Source organism: Planococcus citri, chromosome 2 (assembly GCF_950023065.1).
Source record: "Planococcus citri chromosome 2, ihPlaCitr1.1, whole genome shotgun sequence".
Taxonomy (NCBI): Eukaryota; Metazoa; Arthropoda; class Insecta; order Hemiptera; family Pseudococcidae; genus Planococcus; species Planococcus citri.
In genome coordinates this window covers 42,544,388-42,560,375 of record NC_088678.1, presented here as the reverse complement: position 1 = coordinate 42,560,375, position 15,988 = coordinate 42,544,388, and the positions used below count along the sequence as shown (strand labels likewise).

Genomic DNA, 15,988 nt, shown 5'->3' with positions numbered 1-15,988 from the left:
AAATTCAGAATTGGTTGAGTGGTTGTTCTGTCCGTAGTTGGTCTATGAGACACGTGTTATTATTTTTATTTTTAAATAATTATTTTTATCAATCGACTAATTAAAAAATCAAAAATGTGTTTCAAATGGATGTTTTAAAACTTCTACGATTATTTTTTAATGATGATTGGAAAAATAAAACATAGTTTCATAATCCTGAATGTCAAGTTGCTTTGAAAGCTCTGGTACATTTTGAATTCGCTGAGTATTTCAATCACAGTATTCCTATTCTTACGTTCGTATTGTAGAGATGTATTTTAAAATCGCGAAACATGATAAGACTTCGTCCGCCGATTCCCAAAAGATGTGCATTTGCTCCAAAAGCTCCTTTCCCCGTCAATATTTACGATCAAGACGATGAAGACGAACAGCCTCATTATAATGGCACTTTCAACGGTTTGAGTATAGTGATCGAAAAACGAGAGAGCATGGAAGCCTTATACACGATGGTAGGATTTTATAATCTTTTCGTATTTGTGTATGTTTTGAACCAATTTTAATGAGATGAATTTTTCAGGGATATTTTGGTAAAGGATCTCTTTCTCAAGCGTATCCAGCCTTCAACCAAAGAAAAAGAAAACGTACTGATCATGATGTATTTTCATCTTTTCGATGAGGTTGATACTTGATTTACATACATAAATTTATCACTTTTCTTACAGGTTTGGAAAAAATAATCAAAATTAATGGGAATAATCATTCTTCAGGAGTCGATGATACGAAAAATAAACAAACCGACGTTCTAATTTCGGAAGGCAATCACGTCGTAGAATATCTTCATTTAATGCTAGAGGAAGCTTTTTTTCTATCATTCGTGCTGGAATGTCTCACTGTGCAACATCAAAATAGTGCTATGAAAGTGGAAGAAATGTGGGAGAAATTTCAACAAGTGCAGCCTTATTTTGTAGAAAGATACGTCACTTATCATTACTACCGCTCTAGAGGATGGGTAGTCAAATCAGCTTTGAAATTCGGTGGAGATTTTGGTTAGTGTTTGTATTCGTACATTGATGTTTAGAATGAAGTTTTTGGAGAATGGGGAAGCTCAAGTTTTCGTGTTTTTTTTTCAGTACTTTACAAGCAAGGTCCTCCATTCTACCATGGATCTGCTGTAGTTTTAATTATCTCGAACGTTAATGAGGATATGAAGAATATTGACTGTGATACTTTGAAAGCTATTAATAGAGGAGTTGAACAAGTCAAAAAAGTAAAATAAGTGGTTTTTAATTTACAAGTATCAAGTATACGTTAATGTATTGACTGATTTTTTTTTCAGGAGCTATTGATCGCTCAAATTTACATACCTGAAGACTTGGATTACAAAGATGTTGATCAGATTAGTCGTTGTACGATTTCCGAATATTTATATAAAAGATCCATGCCGGCGGGAATAAGTTAATAAATGTTATTATTTGTGTTGTTGTTAGATTATTATGAAAATGTACTGAGTATTATGTATCGAAGTAAAAATATAAATATTGAAAAAAAAACAAACAAAAAAGTGAAATTCAACAAATTTAATTACGAAATGAATCTACATTGTACAGAAATAGAACTCTGCAATCTGAATAACTCGATCACCCTTCAACGTATCTTCTTGTTACTTTAAAAAGAAGCATCTTTCGATTTTTTTTTAAGTCACAAGTGGTAAAATAACTCGCTAAGTTGTTAAATTTTCTCCATTCTTTTTCGCTGCTAAATATTCATCCATAAATTTACGATTATCAGAGCAAATACCGGAACGTCTGTATTCTGCTCTTTCTTCGAGATATTCTCTCCTGGCTCTCTTTTGCAATTCGTCGCAATCGTTCCAAAATTCTAGACAATCTGACATCTTGACTTTCAAATCTTTGCATTTTATTCCGGCCATCATGAGACCAATACTACAAACACATTCTTCGTACTCTGCAAAATTTACAAAAATTGTTAGGTTCGTTTTATTTGCTGCAACTTCCTGCAATTTTCTACAATCTACAATACTGCAGGATATTGAAGGAGTGGTCGCAAATGTATTTACATATCACTGCTACAAATTGTTGTAGAAATTGTAGCAAAAAAATGGAAAGATTAATAAGATGCTCATCAGTAATAACAACTGATAAGAAGAGTGTTACATCATTACCTTTGATTTCATTGGGACATTTTTCTTCCTTGACAATTCTTCTTCTTATTTGAGGTATTAGTAAATTTCTTTCATTCTTAGATAATGATTTATCATCAGGATCACCTTCGTTTAAAAAAAAAAAAATGATTTAATAATCGAAATAGATAGAGACCGGCTTCATTGGAACTATCTATACTACAAGCACCATTCCGTAAGTTCGATATTACAAAACCAGCATAGTCTAATAATGTCACTAAGTTGCATTTCATAATGCAGAATGAATAACTATAAAATTAAAACCGTCCTCTGGAGAATTATTCATCAATTTACCTAATCCATGAGGTCCCATTTTAGATGGTTTATTGGACGAATCTTCATTTCTTGACATACCTGGTCGAATACCTAGAATATGTTATGCGGTTTTAAATAACTGATAGCTTGTATTAACAGACTTCGAAACAATAAACCTGAACACTTAGATCATTAATCATAATTTTGGTTGATATTTCATTAAAAATAAAATGTTTTATTTTTCTTCTGTTTCGTGATTGATAAAAAATTTTTAGATATCAGCTTGCCGCAGACCATACAGAATAGATTTCCGCTCAGTTCCTTTCAATTCAACTGGGTAAGGTAAGCTAGGCTAAAAGAATCCATCCAATAGGAAGACTTTATTTTGGTAGCTCAGCCAATCAGATGTTCTAATATCATATTCATCTCGAATCAAAATAATCAGCACCCATCCTGCCTGTGCATACACGTTTGATCGGTTTGATTTTTTGTTCAATCTTTTTCGCACTCGTAGCCTTGCTGCCTCGCAAGTGTGTAAAACCTACACGTATTTTTTCAGAAAAGAATGAAAATATAAAGGTTAATTTGATTTAATTCAAGTGATCTTGCTACTGAAAGGGAATCAGATACAACTGAAAATCGCTCACACTCAGGTGCTCCTCACTCCTCAGTCCCTCACTTCCTTTCCCAAGTTCCCATACCATTAGTACTTTTAAAACTGATTGCTGAGAACTGAGAAGATAATTTCATTGCAGGCAGTTGATAAAAATAAATATCGGTGAGGGCTGTTGTACTCTTACGCGGTCTTACCTAAGTATAGTATACCTACGATAAATGACCAGCCAGGTACAATCTACACGACGTGTTACCTACAACAAACATGCATACAAATAGCCAATAGGTACTTGAAGTTATCTAAAGAATGTGTGTTTTTATTGCATCACAAATTCTGTTTTCAGTTGCAGATGGGGCGATTGTTTTTCGAGTAGGTTCGCCAATTTGTAATTCATTGAATTTAATGATTTCAAACGCCCCTACAACAACTCTATACGTCGCATCAAAATGTCCCGCTGTATCGGAGATATTCTTTTCCCTCGTCTATCAACTCCTTGACGTGCTAAAGTTGCTTAAATAATGACCAAAGCTGTGATAATAAAGCATGAAAAACAAATGTTCGAAAGATGAATAAAAGATCAAAGATGTAATTCATTCTTTTCGATTAGGTATCTACTAACCAAGTAAATTCAACACAAAATAGTACATATAGTAATAGTATACCTATCTCTATTTTTACAAATGAGAAAAAATACATGAAAAATTGAGATGGTCAAGAAAGTCATGTAGTTGAAAGTTGAAAAGTTGAAAAATCATATTATAATTTCTTTATTCAAATTACTTAATAGGTAGAAGCAACGCCCTTCATTACATCTAAATTATCTTAATCACGGGGCAGTCCTCTTCTCTAGAATTTCACAATTACATTGTTGGGAAGTTATAAACTAAATCAACTAATTTTTGAAACTGATGATCTGCATTGAAAATTTTTTTGAGGGTTACGAATGAAAAAGCTGTACTCTGAATGAAAAACCCGGCGTCTCATCACAGCCGGAATCAGCTGGGAATGTCAAGTTCATCTTCTTTCAATGCAACCATAAGATCGATTATTTCAGGTTCTGCTCTCCGTTGTTCTTTTCTCGTTTGGTATCCACTTCAAGTTCAAAATCAGGAAATGGCTGACACCTGTTTTAGAATCTACCTCTACGACTTTGGAACCTCTGAAGAATTTTCTTCATTAACGAACGTTTCATTATTGTAAATGTATGGAAGGGATTTTCCATTTGTTCTAAAAAAAAAAAAAAAAAAAAAAAAAAAAAAAAGAGCAAGCTGGTATCACTAATGTCTTTCGTGCAAGAGACAGCGTTCAAGGATTAAAATTGAAACTTACCTCACGAGATCATTTATTTTTCCATTTTTCACTTCATTGGTTTCAACGTTCGAATTAGTCTTTTCACTGGGTTTATCCGATTTTATTTTTATGATCGCCCTGTAAAACATAAATTGATAAAGGTATACTTAATGTCATAATCTTTTAAATATTCGAAAACAAAACGAGGTGAATGATTTTGTAAGGAATTGAATAATTGATCTTCCGTACTTCACTAATGGTTTCTGGATCAGTTTTGACAAATTCGCAATCGGAGCTTCAACAAATAAATGTAAAATTAATCCTATCACGTAGCTCCATACTGCATCGCCAAGTGCCAACCATAGCTACAAAAGATAAAATATCCAAAAATTATACTAAGTAGGTAAGGTAATCAAGTAGGTAACTTAAATTAGTTGTAGGAGAGGTACGATGAAATTGTGACTCACCAAATTCAATTTAGATAATGGCATTGGTTGTTTTTGTATGGAAGCGTGATACAATTGGATCACTGTATTGATTAAGAAAACCGAATAGGTTAATCGTCCAAGTGGAACCCATACTTTTAAACCTGTAATTTTAGTTATAAATCCTGAGAGAAAAAAAATAAAATAAGTAGGAATCAATCAATACTTTTGCCAAATCGCAAGTGTTCAGTAATTTACTCACCTAATCCAGAAGTGAAATACAAAAATATATGCACTGCGTATGTGAATACGAATAACGAACGATTAAGTGACGCAAATAAAGCGCTTTCAAATCTGTTATATGGTCTATTAAAATTGTAAAATAAACATCCGTAGTATTGACTTCCTTCGCTTATTAATATGGATAGAAATGAAATTAAATATATTTGTTTCTGCAATAAATTCAAAAAAAAAAAAATTAGCAAATCTGTGAACTTTTCAATTTTTATGCCACTCATTCCGCTTACGTTGGTTAATTTGAATTCTCTGTCTTTCAGTAATTTAACTGCAACAGCTGCAATAACACCGATCAAGTAAGGACCTGCTCTTACATATGGAGCAATGTAAAAATTGGTAAACTCGGGTTCATTTCTTGGTTCTTCCAATAAACTATAAAAAATTCAAATGAAAGCATTTAAAAATCAAGCAGCGTATAGGTAAGTACCTAGGTATGCAATTATGTTCTATTCCAATCCGGTCAGCAAAACAACCCCCTTTCAATGTTTGTTTAAATTTTTAACAATTCAGAAAAAAAAGATCAACCTAAGATTTGTTCAAATCAAAAAGTGCCAGTTAAAGTAGGTTGTTTCCTTGTCATTGAACAATTTTTGCGAAAAGTACTGCCAAATTTCATATCGAAATTACCTCATGTAAAGTCTTAAAAGTCCATGGAATTTGTTTATGTAGGCTACGGTGAATGTGGTGGTAATAGATACAACTAAAGTAAATCCTATGGCGTAAATTCCAATTTTTTCATTCTTGGTGAAAATGTACAATAAAATACCACCAATGATAGCCAATTGAATATCCGTTGATATATACCAGCTGATCACTAAACACTAAAAAAAACACACACATTTAAAATAGGTATACGTAGGTAGACAAAGTATCCATGCTGACGCCAAACAATTTGCAAATATATATCTGCTACAATTCTTTGCAGGTATAATAATCGTAAGCAAAGAAGTCATCTATAGGTCTAGGAACTACGCACTTACCTGTTGATCAGTTTTAACAATATTATTGATGGCTAAAAGATTTGCCCACCAACTCTCCTTGCATTTGGTAACTTCATTCATTACTCTATAATCCCACATTGGACCTTCACCCGTGTAAGGTAATATGTATATGATGTATAAGATTACAATACAAAACACTGGAACCAATCTGAAAAAAAATTAAAAACTTAAAAGACTTATTAAACCTACAAAATCGTCATTTTTAATGCGAATATCTTGAAATTAAATCAGGCCTGCCTAAATATTGAAAAAATAATTTAAAAAAAGGAAAAAAATAAACTAGTACACAAAGTATGATTAATTAATTAGGACCTACATAAACAGCTTTTATTCCAGAAAACCTTAAAAACCCCTCGGTAAAGCACAAGTTTTTTTTTTAATTTTTAATAGGTAACAAATGATCAATAAAATGGGGAAAATTGTTTTTTTTTAAAATTTTTTGAGGATTTAAAATTTTTAGTTCCACTTAGATGACGGGTAATTCTGTTTTTTTTTTTTTTTTTATTATTATCATGTTACATTTTTTTCTCATTCCTTCTCCAACTTCCCAAATAAATTTAAAAAAATAAATAAAAAAATGATTACCAAACCATTTATTAACAAAATGAATGCAATGCAGTCCTATAGATCTCAGTATGAGATGTACGTATACGTAATCCTGTTTTTAATATCACCAATGCTGGTTGGTAACTAACAAAGTACCTATACCTACTTATATAGAGATTAGAAATGAACAATGAACATGGAATCTTTACCTTATCCATCGAAACAGGACACTAAATATAAGTGAAAATCCTCCTCCTTTAACCATTGATGAATACCCGAAATGAAAGCATAAAAAACCACTAATCGCGAAAAACACATCTACAACGTTCGTATGTATTAATTCAATGCTGGAAGCATTATACCACTGGAAAAAAAATAAGCAAATAGGTACATATGTATTATTTAGGTACTGAAAACATCCAGTAGTAGGTACGTGAGAGTTTTTCTTCAACGCACTTTCTCTAAAGTTTCGGGATTGAATTTAGGATACCCGAGGAAATAAATGAAACGATGTCCGTAAATCACAAATAAAATGTTGAAAATTTTCACGAAATGTAAAGAAGCATAATCAGTTTTTGGATCGAATTTTCCCAGTTTTTTGAAATTTTTCGCCAAAGAAAAGCATTGTAGGATGTCTGTGAATCTGTTAACTGCTTCATCTGCACAAAATATGAAAATAAAATTTTAAAAAATTGAGTAAATTGAGGTAGTCTATTTTCAAAAGTAATAGTCAGAAGTCATTTATCGAGGATTTTACGTACTTTCTCTGAAATCTAAACAAGTAGATAACATTACAACCAAAAATAGAACCGCAAAAAGCCACCTGAAAATTATTATTACCTATTATTATTTTTAAATATTTTATTTTTACATTTTTATAAGAAAATTTTTGCTGTGACTAACTTGACAATGAAATATCCCTGCGGATAAGTGTTTTCTTTCCGAACTTTACATAATGTAGGATTTACGTCAATTGTCATATCGAGCCCGTGATTTTTGAACAACGGGTACAAGGTGTTATTGAGGGAAATCTTTAAATCAGTAGGTTTACAAGATGACGGTATGCACATGGCGAAGTTCAATTTTTTTCTGCTCACTCTGACTGGATTTTTTTCATACTGAAAAACAATAAAGAGGAAAATTTGATCTTTTAAAGATGACAAAAAATTAAATTACCTACATAGAAAGCTATGAAATTAAATTTAACGAAAAGGTGAGATTTCAAATAAGGTAAATTAATATTTTTACAAAGTATAGGTACCATTAAGACAGCTTCCCAAGCAGATATTCTTTCATCGGGCACTTCCACGAGTTCATTTTGAAGAATATCCGGGTAATCGTAAATAGCGTCGGCCAGACAATATTGTCCTTTGATGTTGTATGATGAAATCGTCAAACATTCTTCGAAATTTCCCAAATGAGCCCCCGTACCAGAGAAGATACCGACTGATGGCCATTCCGATGATTCCATCACTGTAATAAAATATTCTCTCGATTACCTACTTAATTAATTTTGTTCTTGTAGATTTTCAAAATTTCGTTCATTGTGGTTCAATTTTTTTTTTTTAATTTCAAGGTTCAACGTCTTAGATTTTTAATTTTTTTCATATAACAGAATTTTTATTATAGGATTGAACAACAATAAATTTGACTTCTAAAGTAATCTAAAACTGAACATTTATCGAAATCCGGAAGTCAGAAAAGTTGAAAATTGAAAAATACCATAAATAAGGCGATAAAAAATTTTAAAAAACGTCAAAATATGTGATAAAGATAATTTATCAAAATATGTGCTACTGTAAATGGCCAAAATCCATATATAAAAATATCAAAAATATGAATTTATAGGAAAAATATGCAAAATATAAAAAACAAGTTGGGCTCATTCGCTTTGAAATTACTTAGGTTCAGGAAACGAAAAAGTATATCTGGAATATATCACTTCAACTTCAAATTTAAAAAAAAATCATAAGTTCATATAAATCTGCTCCTTAGTGGGCCTAATTACTAGGTATAATTAGTTTACTAGACTCATCATGAATCATCATCGTGACGTAACACCCCTTTAGGGGGTATCGTGTACAAATCAACGCGTAGGTACCCTTATATGCCAGACTAATTACACAATTTATAGGTATACTCATGCCGTTTACCTTAAAGTACTAGCCAAATCTACTTGAATTATAAATATTCACAAAAACGCAAAAAAACGGAACTTAGTTACCTATTCACACTCGTTTTTATTAGCATGATAACACATGGATACAAATTATTCCACATCTGTACAAAGTAAAGAATTTAATTATCGCATCATGGAAAAATATTACGAAACAAGGATATCATAACTTGGAAGATTGACAAAATGGTTGTATAATTTCATTTAACTTTAATAGCGCGAGCTATAGGTACCTAACTACGTTCCGGTGTAAATTCATGCATTAACGAGTTTTTCTAAATAAATACGTAGATAAACGGGTACCTACGTAAATGAACTAAAATTCCAGATCGAATAAATAATCTGGATGCCTCATCTCGCGCGTGAATTCAGTAGACGTGAATACATTTTTTCACCTAAGACTACGAAGAATTTTTGTACGTTTGAGGTTTTTGCGGTATAGGTACTGAGCTAGGTAAGTAATGAATGTTTTGATCGAGTACAATGGCCATGAGATCATAAACATTTATTACACCCGCCATGATTATGATAAGCATCAGCATCCCAACCTATATTGTAAATTATTTTTTCCAAATATTTCCTCTTCTAACAACATTAGCGCGATAGCGTAATGGTAAATTTTCAAGCGGATATAAACACCAAAAAGTACCTACCTAAATACGCACTTATACCATATGTACAGGGTGCCCAGAAATATCGAGTACCCCTAAAAAAGTTTTTCATTAAAAATACATATAGTTTGGCAACGTGAAATAGATGCATATGATTGGTGGAATGTTATCTCTCCAGTCCAACAACCAATCATGTGCTATCATTATTATCATTCACTGTGACCAACCCAAGTATTTGGTAGAAAACTTTTTCAGGGGTACTCGATATTTCTGGGCACCCTGTATAACTTGTATCTACCAAGATGTATTAACGTAATTTCAGTATCAGCTCGAAATAATTTACCCCGATATGACAGTAGGATCGTGGGTATGTTTCTACGAGTATACCTTCTACCTATGAGATTGCTCTGAAAAGTGGAAAATTTTTAATCTGCCACATTGATTTTCGAATCGACAAAAAATTCTATATCCAAGCAAAGCTAAATCGAAAAAGCACGCAAGAATATACCGCCGAATCTGAAGTCCTTTTTTTCATTCAGCCCCTAAAGGAGGTGCTACCGAAATCAAATTGTTAGAAAATCACAAAAATTTGAGTAGTTTATGAAAATCTAGATTTTTTGGTTGAGGAGTTTTATTAGTCAGTTTTTCAATAATTCTACCCGATATCGTCTTCGCCAGACCCCTGGGAAGGGGGGGTGTTGGTACCGAAACCAAATTTTGTAAAAATGAAAAAAAAATCGAGTGATATGTCAAATTATATGTTTTTTGGGTCGAGAAACACGAATCTGAGGTCCTTTTTTCCCTCAGACCCGACCCTTTGGGGGCCCTTGGGAAGGTGCTACCAAAATCAAATTTTGTAAAAATGAAAAAAATCGAGTGATATGTTAAAATATAGGTTTTTTGGGTCGAGAAACACGAATCTGAAGTCTTTTTTTTCATTCAGCCCCTAGGGGAGGTGCTACCGAAATAAAATTTTTAGAAAATCACAAAAATTTGAGTAGTTTATCAAAATCTAGATTTTTTTGGTTGAGGGGTTTTATTAGTCAGTTTTTCAATAATTCGACCCGATATCGTCGGTTATTTTATATCATAACTTGAAAAATCGCTCCTATTCTCAAAGTAACTAAGCACGCCCAAATTCTACACACTTCAATACACATTTTCACGCAATCGCGGTTTTGAAGGTAGTTGAATGAAAAAACGTATGCCTTATTCCCTTGCAATTACTTCGTGTTAATTTAGTTAAAATGTAGTCGCGTTTGATACAAAATATCTCAAGAATGGTGGCAACTCTTCAAGGGCCCCCGAGGGGTCTGAGGGAAAAAAGTACCTCAGATTCGTGTTCCTCGACCCAAAAAACCTATATTTTAACATATCACTCGATTTTTTTCCATTATTACAAAATTTGATTTTGGTAGCACCTCCCTATGGGGTCTGAGGGAAAAAAGAACCTCAGATTTGTGTTTCTCGATCCAAAAAACCTACATTTTGACATACCACTCGTTTTTTTTTCATTTTTACAAAATTTGATTTTGGTCCACCCCCTCCCTCAGGGGTCTGGCGAAAAAAAGGGCATCGGATTCGAATTCCTCGTTGAAAATTACTACAAAATAACTACTTTCAGCTCTTCTTTTTTCACCATCCGAGTCACTGTGCGCCAGCCAATATTTTAAGTGCTAAAAATGGAAGAGCCAAAGGTAAAAAAAAATTAGAAAACCTCGAGCCAGAAAGCTGAAATTTAGTTTGCCTACGCAGGTATCTGGTATCTAATGGGTCATTCCATGTCAAATCACCGTTTGAGGAAAATAGGGATATTGTAATGTTCAAGTGGGGTAAATTTGAAAACTTTTGAGCCTAAAAATGGGTGCGCACTTTGGGATTTTGAAAAAGTGTCACGCGACCTATCAAAATTTGAAATTTCGTTAAAAATTCAAATATTTCTACGGTAATGAATTTTAGGATTTTTTAAAAAATTTTAAGCACCAAAATTGGGCCAGGATTTTTGGAATTTTTGAAAAAGTATCATAATGGATTAAAACTTTAGAACTCAATGCTTCTTTAAAAGAAGCTTCGAAAAATGTTGAGGCCAAAATGGAATTATGATTTTCGAGATTTTTTAATATAAATGTAGTTCAACCTATCAAAATGGATTAAAGTTTCAGCACAAGATTGAAAATTTCTATCGAAGCTTCTATTGAGCAGTTTTGAAAAACAGCAGCTTCAAAGATCGATTTTTGAAAACTATTGAAAAAGTGATACACATACGGTCTATTGAAACAGGTTGAAACTGTATTACGAGGAAAAAAATTATATGAAATGCTTTTAAATCATATCTAAATAAATTAATAAAATATATAATCTTTTCATAATATGGAAACAACCCAGAAAATTAATACCAAAGTAGATACACGAGCACCCATTCTAAGACATTTCCAACAATGAAAATGACATGGAAATAATCCGATTACTATCGATACCTACCTATTGCAATTTCTCACAAAATTTCATTCTACATCTTCGCATGAAACTTTTTTTTTAAATTCCAAAAACTATTATCCGTTGATGTTGGTGCTCAAAATCTTTCAAAAATGTTCAAAATACATTTGAGTCGAAATAAGTATTTGAATTTTTGGCAAACTTTTAACAAATTTTGATAGGTTGCATGACTCTGTTTCAAAAATTCCAAAAATCATGACCCAATTATGAGGCTATTCTTCAAAAAGTTTTTAAATGCATTTTCGTCGAAAAAATTGAATTTCTGGCAAAATTTCAGCACATTTTGATATGTTGCATGACACTTTTTCAAAAATTCCAAGAATCATGGCCCAATTTTGGGGCTTAAAATTCTTCAAAAAGTTTTTAAAAGCATTTTCGTGGAAATATTTGAATTTCTGGCAAAATTTCAACACATTTTGATAAGTCACATGACATTTTTTCAAATATATCAAAAATTATGTCGCCATTTTACGCTCAAAATTCTTCAAAAACTTTCAAAAAAACATTTTTACCACGGTCACTTTAGAATAATTCTACGGCGATTCATTTTTACTCGAAATTGGAGGGAGCACCACTTTGAAGTTCGTTTACCCCCTATTGTGCAAGCAGTTTTTCTCAGATTTTGGCTTAAGTAATGGACGAGGTTAACATGTAAACAATTTTTTAGGCCCCAGCCATTTTAGAAATCAAGAGTTTTAAGCACCCTCTCCCCAAATGTGCAACTGCGAAATCAAAAATAGGTACGTACTGACGACTTGTTCAACCTATGTCTACACAATGCTAACTGAATTTTTTGAGCTGCAAAAAAGTAAGTCAAATTCGATTTCTAGAGCACTTTTTGCTAGTTTGATAGTAGACTACATAGGTACCTATAACAAGTTTAAATGCAATGGAATGACCCAAAACTGAAACTTATAGACCATCAAGGGTAGGTAGAAAGATTAAATCCCTTTAATTTCTCTCCTTCCCCATCCTAACATACTCTCAAAAAATCTATTTCTATGCCTTTTTTTTATAGGTTTCAATTATTTTATTCTGAGCCTCCCCTCCCCTTCAAACTACTCCAGAAAGCCAAAATTTGACATGCACATTCCGAAAATACTCTATACATGAGCCTTTCATGAGTTTGAACACTTCTCCTTTACCTCTTTAGCCCAAAAAATTCGATTTCCTGTACTTTGCGTTCTAAAAATTAGGTACCTATTCAATTTTTCAAACCTTCAGAGAAAAACTATGCGCTAGTCATTAGAATATTAAATGAATGGGGAAATCTCAGCTTCAAGCGAAGCGATGTGTGATATTGTTTTTATCCAACCAACTCGAGTCAGAAAATTGGGGAAACGGAAGATTACCTACCTATTTCAAAAGAAAATTTCCTAAACATTGAATTTACCTAGATACGAAAAATAAAAAATAAAATCGTCTTACGAAGGTCGAGAAGACGAGACCAAGGTCAGAAATTTTTTTTAACCGAATAAAGAGAAATTGACCAAACTTTGGACGCCGAATTACCTACATTTTTCAATTCTTCGTAAATTTTTAAAAATCTAAATGCCTAGTTCAAATTTTTGAAAAATTCAAAATTTTATTCTCGTTTACTAACGCGTTAACGTTAAAGACTAAAATTTGGTATCTCAATTTTTTACTTCCAAAATCGATTGGTGATATTTTTGAACCATACTAGAGCCTCCATCGGGTTTTTAAATCTTCCATTTTTCAAAAAAATAAAAAATTAAATAAAATGACAATCATTAAGCAAAATGCCATGGATTTGAAACAAAGGGAAACAATTTTTGAAATTTTTTTGAAAGAGTCACAAAGGAAAGATGGTATATATTAAAAATAATTTACTGAATTTTATTTTGGCTTTTTCCTAACAGTTTAAGAAAATCCGAAAATCTATAGTGAAGAACACAGAATGGCTCGAAACCACCACCAATCGATTCAGTCAAAAATAGAGTTTTGGTTCACGTTTTAAATTGCTTTTAAAAAAAAGGAATACCTTTTCCTATTTTTACAAGCAGGATAAAATCAAAAATCTTCCTATTATCAATTTTGAAAAAAAATTTTAATAAATTTTTTAAATTTAGCTTATTAATGATGCTGCAAAGGAATATTAAATATGGAAAAATAAATGGATAAAAAAAGAAGAAATACTCACTTCTGACAGCCCACACAGATTGATTTCTTAGATGCAATTTATACAAATCGAAATCTCTTTTACACTCTGTATTCACGTTGGAATCCATTTCAAAAACTGTTTCGGCCTCGTGAAACAATTGTGTAATCCATTTCCTTTGAGGAGTATTTGATTCAAAGTTATGAAAACTCTCATTGTAAATACTCCCAAGTAACTTCTTTTCGTTTGTGAACGCATCTTCAGCAGTATTATTTTCCAAAGCTACCACGCAAAACAACGAACAGTACGTGTAAACGAGAACGAAATACACAATTCTTGTTACTCGACAGTCCATGGTTTCATAACAGTATGTTGACATCGACTAATCGAATGAATCTCCCTTTGATATTCAAATTCATACCTATATCGGAGGAAAACCGAGAGAAAACGGTCGTGAAAAAGTTCATAGTTTGGGCGCTGTATTTACTTGATGTCCTTGCGAACCGGGTACCGGCTCCACGTTTAAGTTCATTCGGGTGTGGAAAGAAAATATGACAAAAAGTAATTTGCTATATCTAATACTCGTATGAATGTACGTCTACGTTCGAAGCTTGTTTCGGCTCGACCATCCATACATTTACATATGGATACAGGTGCCTAGTTTAACTCGACATACTCGTATATCGTAATTCATATTTTCTCCTTTTTCTTACGATTATCCATATTACCTACTTACATACGTATGTGGTAGGTAGCTTAACTCTATACCTACAATTAAAATTTTATCTCTTCTTTTTTACGGTGAAATGGATTTTTGAAATTAAAATTAATTTATGAGCATCAAAACGACTTGCTCTTATTGATGTTTCAACGCTTGGTGAAATTTTTAAACACCAGAATGAGATGTTCCATTTTTCAAGTACTTTTGAGCGCTCAATGGTCCATGGGGGGACACAAATTTTTTGAGACTTATACTCAAAAGGATGTGATTTTTTCGAAAATTATTTCTCATTGACGACTTGAAAGCCTCACATGACTTGAAACCATCACCATATAATAGGGATGGGACTTTAAAATTACAAAAATTCTCCAAAAATTAAGAAATGCTGCAATTTTGTTTGCACCCTATGAAAGAGGATAAATCCGAGTTCATAAGTGATGAATTTAATTTTCAGTCTATTTACTGCGCTTTTTGATATTAGAAAATCCTAGGTATATTTATTTTCCATCAGGTTTACTTTCTTCCATGACTAAAAAATTTTCCGCTAAATAATGTTTCAAAGGAATCGATTAGGCAACCATTGCGTAAAATAGGTGTCTAATATTGCATAAGTAGTTTGCCGTAAAAGTCAAGTTCAGGCATTCCTCGGAAACAGGTTGTGCAATGTGCATGAAATTTAAAAACCGTTGAAATTACAGTGATTACTTACATGTGAAAAGTAAACGACAATATTTATTATTTTGTGGTCAAAAAATCATTAAATAAGATAATCAGGTAGGTGAGAATTTGATAATTATCAATTAATTACACGTGTTGTCAGTTGTCGTGTTAATCGTATTAATGCTATGTACATATTTTACTTATACCTATTAGGTGAAATGAACACGAGTAGGTATACAAAAACAACAACATGATTGATGACTCAAGATGTAAGCAATGTTTTCTTAAAATTTCATTAAGAAAATTCTCGAGTTACTGGAGGATAACTGGGAAATTTGTCATAAATAAATTCCACAAATTTTCGCGGTAATTTAAACGTAGGTACGTTTATTATACCGTTTTACTTTTTTTTTTATTTTACATTATTCGAATATCTACCAAGAACGAAACTATATTGGGGAGGAGGGGGGCCTAATAAATATTTTCCGACTGATTATGAGGGGAAAAACACCAATTTCGCCAAATAAAACGGTGTTTTTTTCAAGTTGAATGAATGATAAATGACAATTTTGCCGATTAATATGACGAGTAGGTAA

General features: G+C 32.3%; 3 protein-coding genes across 4 annotated transcripts; 1 reads left to right on the top strand and 2 right to left on the bottom strand.

Moving 5' to 3' along the window:
* Positions 1 to 51: 51 nt before the first annotated feature.
* Positions 52 to 1,455, top strand: Tsen2 (tRNA splicing endonuclease subunit 2). The gene is made up of 5 exons (XM_065350340.1): positions 52 to 488; positions 557 to 620; positions 702 to 1,025; positions 1,110 to 1,246; positions 1,316 to 1,455. Exons 1-5 carry the CDS (start codon positions 312 to 314, stop codon positions 1,436 to 1,438), a joined length of 825 nt encoding a protein of 274 aa, XP_065206412.1. The 5' UTR covers positions 52 to 311; the 3' UTR covers positions 1,439 to 1,455.
* Positions 1,456 to 1,541: 86 nt separating this feature from the next.
* Positions 1,542 to 2,719, bottom strand: LOC135835876 (COX assembly mitochondrial protein homolog). Its single transcript, XM_065350342.1, has 3 exons — positions 2,474 to 2,719; positions 2,162 to 2,266; positions 1,542 to 1,944 (listed from the first exon to the last, which is right to left on the bottom strand). The coding sequence occupies exons 1-3, from the start codon at positions 2,529 to 2,531 to the stop codon at positions 1,700 to 1,702; spliced, it is 408 nt and encodes a 135-aa protein (XP_065206414.1). The 5' UTR covers positions 2,532 to 2,719; the 3' UTR covers positions 1,542 to 1,699.
* A 903-nt stretch (positions 2,720 to 3,622) lies between these two features.
* On the bottom strand, positions 3,623 to 14,552 carry LOC135835869 (O-acyltransferase like protein-like). 2 transcript variants are annotated; one of them, XM_065350330.1, is made up of 14 exons: positions 14,054 to 14,552; positions 7,871 to 8,082; positions 7,513 to 7,727; positions 7,371 to 7,432; positions 7,066 to 7,268; positions 6,819 to 6,973; positions 6,043 to 6,211; positions 5,690 to 5,883; positions 5,293 to 5,434; positions 5,028 to 5,217; positions 4,808 to 4,929; positions 4,590 to 4,705; positions 4,380 to 4,478; positions 3,623 to 4,277 (listed from the first exon to the last, which is right to left on the bottom strand). In XM_065350330.1, the coding sequence occupies exons 1-14, from the start codon at positions 14,388 to 14,390 to the stop codon at positions 4,193 to 4,195; spliced, it is 2,301 nt and encodes a 766-aa protein (XP_065206402.1). In that variant the 5' UTR covers positions 14,391 to 14,552; the 3' UTR covers positions 3,623 to 4,192. The 2 variants fall into 2 exon arrangements, with proteins under 2 accessions (XP_065206402.1, XP_065206401.1); XM_065350329.1 differs by having other exon boundaries at positions 4,808 to 4,950; positions 14,054 to 14,548.
* Positions 14,553 to 15,988: the final 1,436 nt, after the last annotated feature.

Bases quoted from the DNA above. Each gene is read 5' to 3' on its own strand.
- Tsen2 (XM_065350340.1), top strand. From the start codon at position 312: ATGATAAGACTTCGTCCGCCGATTCCCAAAAGATGTGCATTTGCTCCA. The intron at 621-701 runs GTACTGATCATG...CTTTTCTTACAG, and splicing joins CAACCAAAGAAAAAGAAAAC to GTTTGGAAAAAATAATCAAA. The intron at 1,026-1,109 runs GTTAGTGTTTGT...TTTTTTTTTCAG, and splicing joins GAAATTCGGTGGAGATTTTG to TACTTTACAAGCAAGGTCCT.
- LOC135835876 (XM_065350342.1), bottom strand. From the start codon at position 2,531: ATGTCAAGAAATGAAGATTCGTCCAATAAACCATCTAAAATGGGACCT. The intron at 2,267-2,473 runs GTAAATTGATGA...TTTTAAACGAAG, and splicing joins AATGGGACCTCATGGATTAG to GTGATCCTGATGATAAATCA. The intron at 1,945-2,161 runs GTAATGATGTAA...TAAATTTTGCAG, and splicing joins ATGTCCCAATGAAATCAAAG to AGTACGAAGAATGTGTTTGT.
- LOC135835869 (XM_065350329.1), bottom strand. From the start codon at position 14,390: ATGTCAACATACTGTTATGAAACCATGGACTGTCGAGTAACAAGAATT. The intron at 4,951-5,027 runs GTGAGTAAATTA...TTTTTCTCTCAG, and splicing joins GTATTTCACTTCTGGATTAG to GATTTATAACTAAAATTACA. The intron at 4,479-4,589 runs GTACGGAAGATC...TATGTTTTACAG, and splicing joins ATCCAGAAACCATTAGTGAA to GGCGATCATAAAAATAAAAT.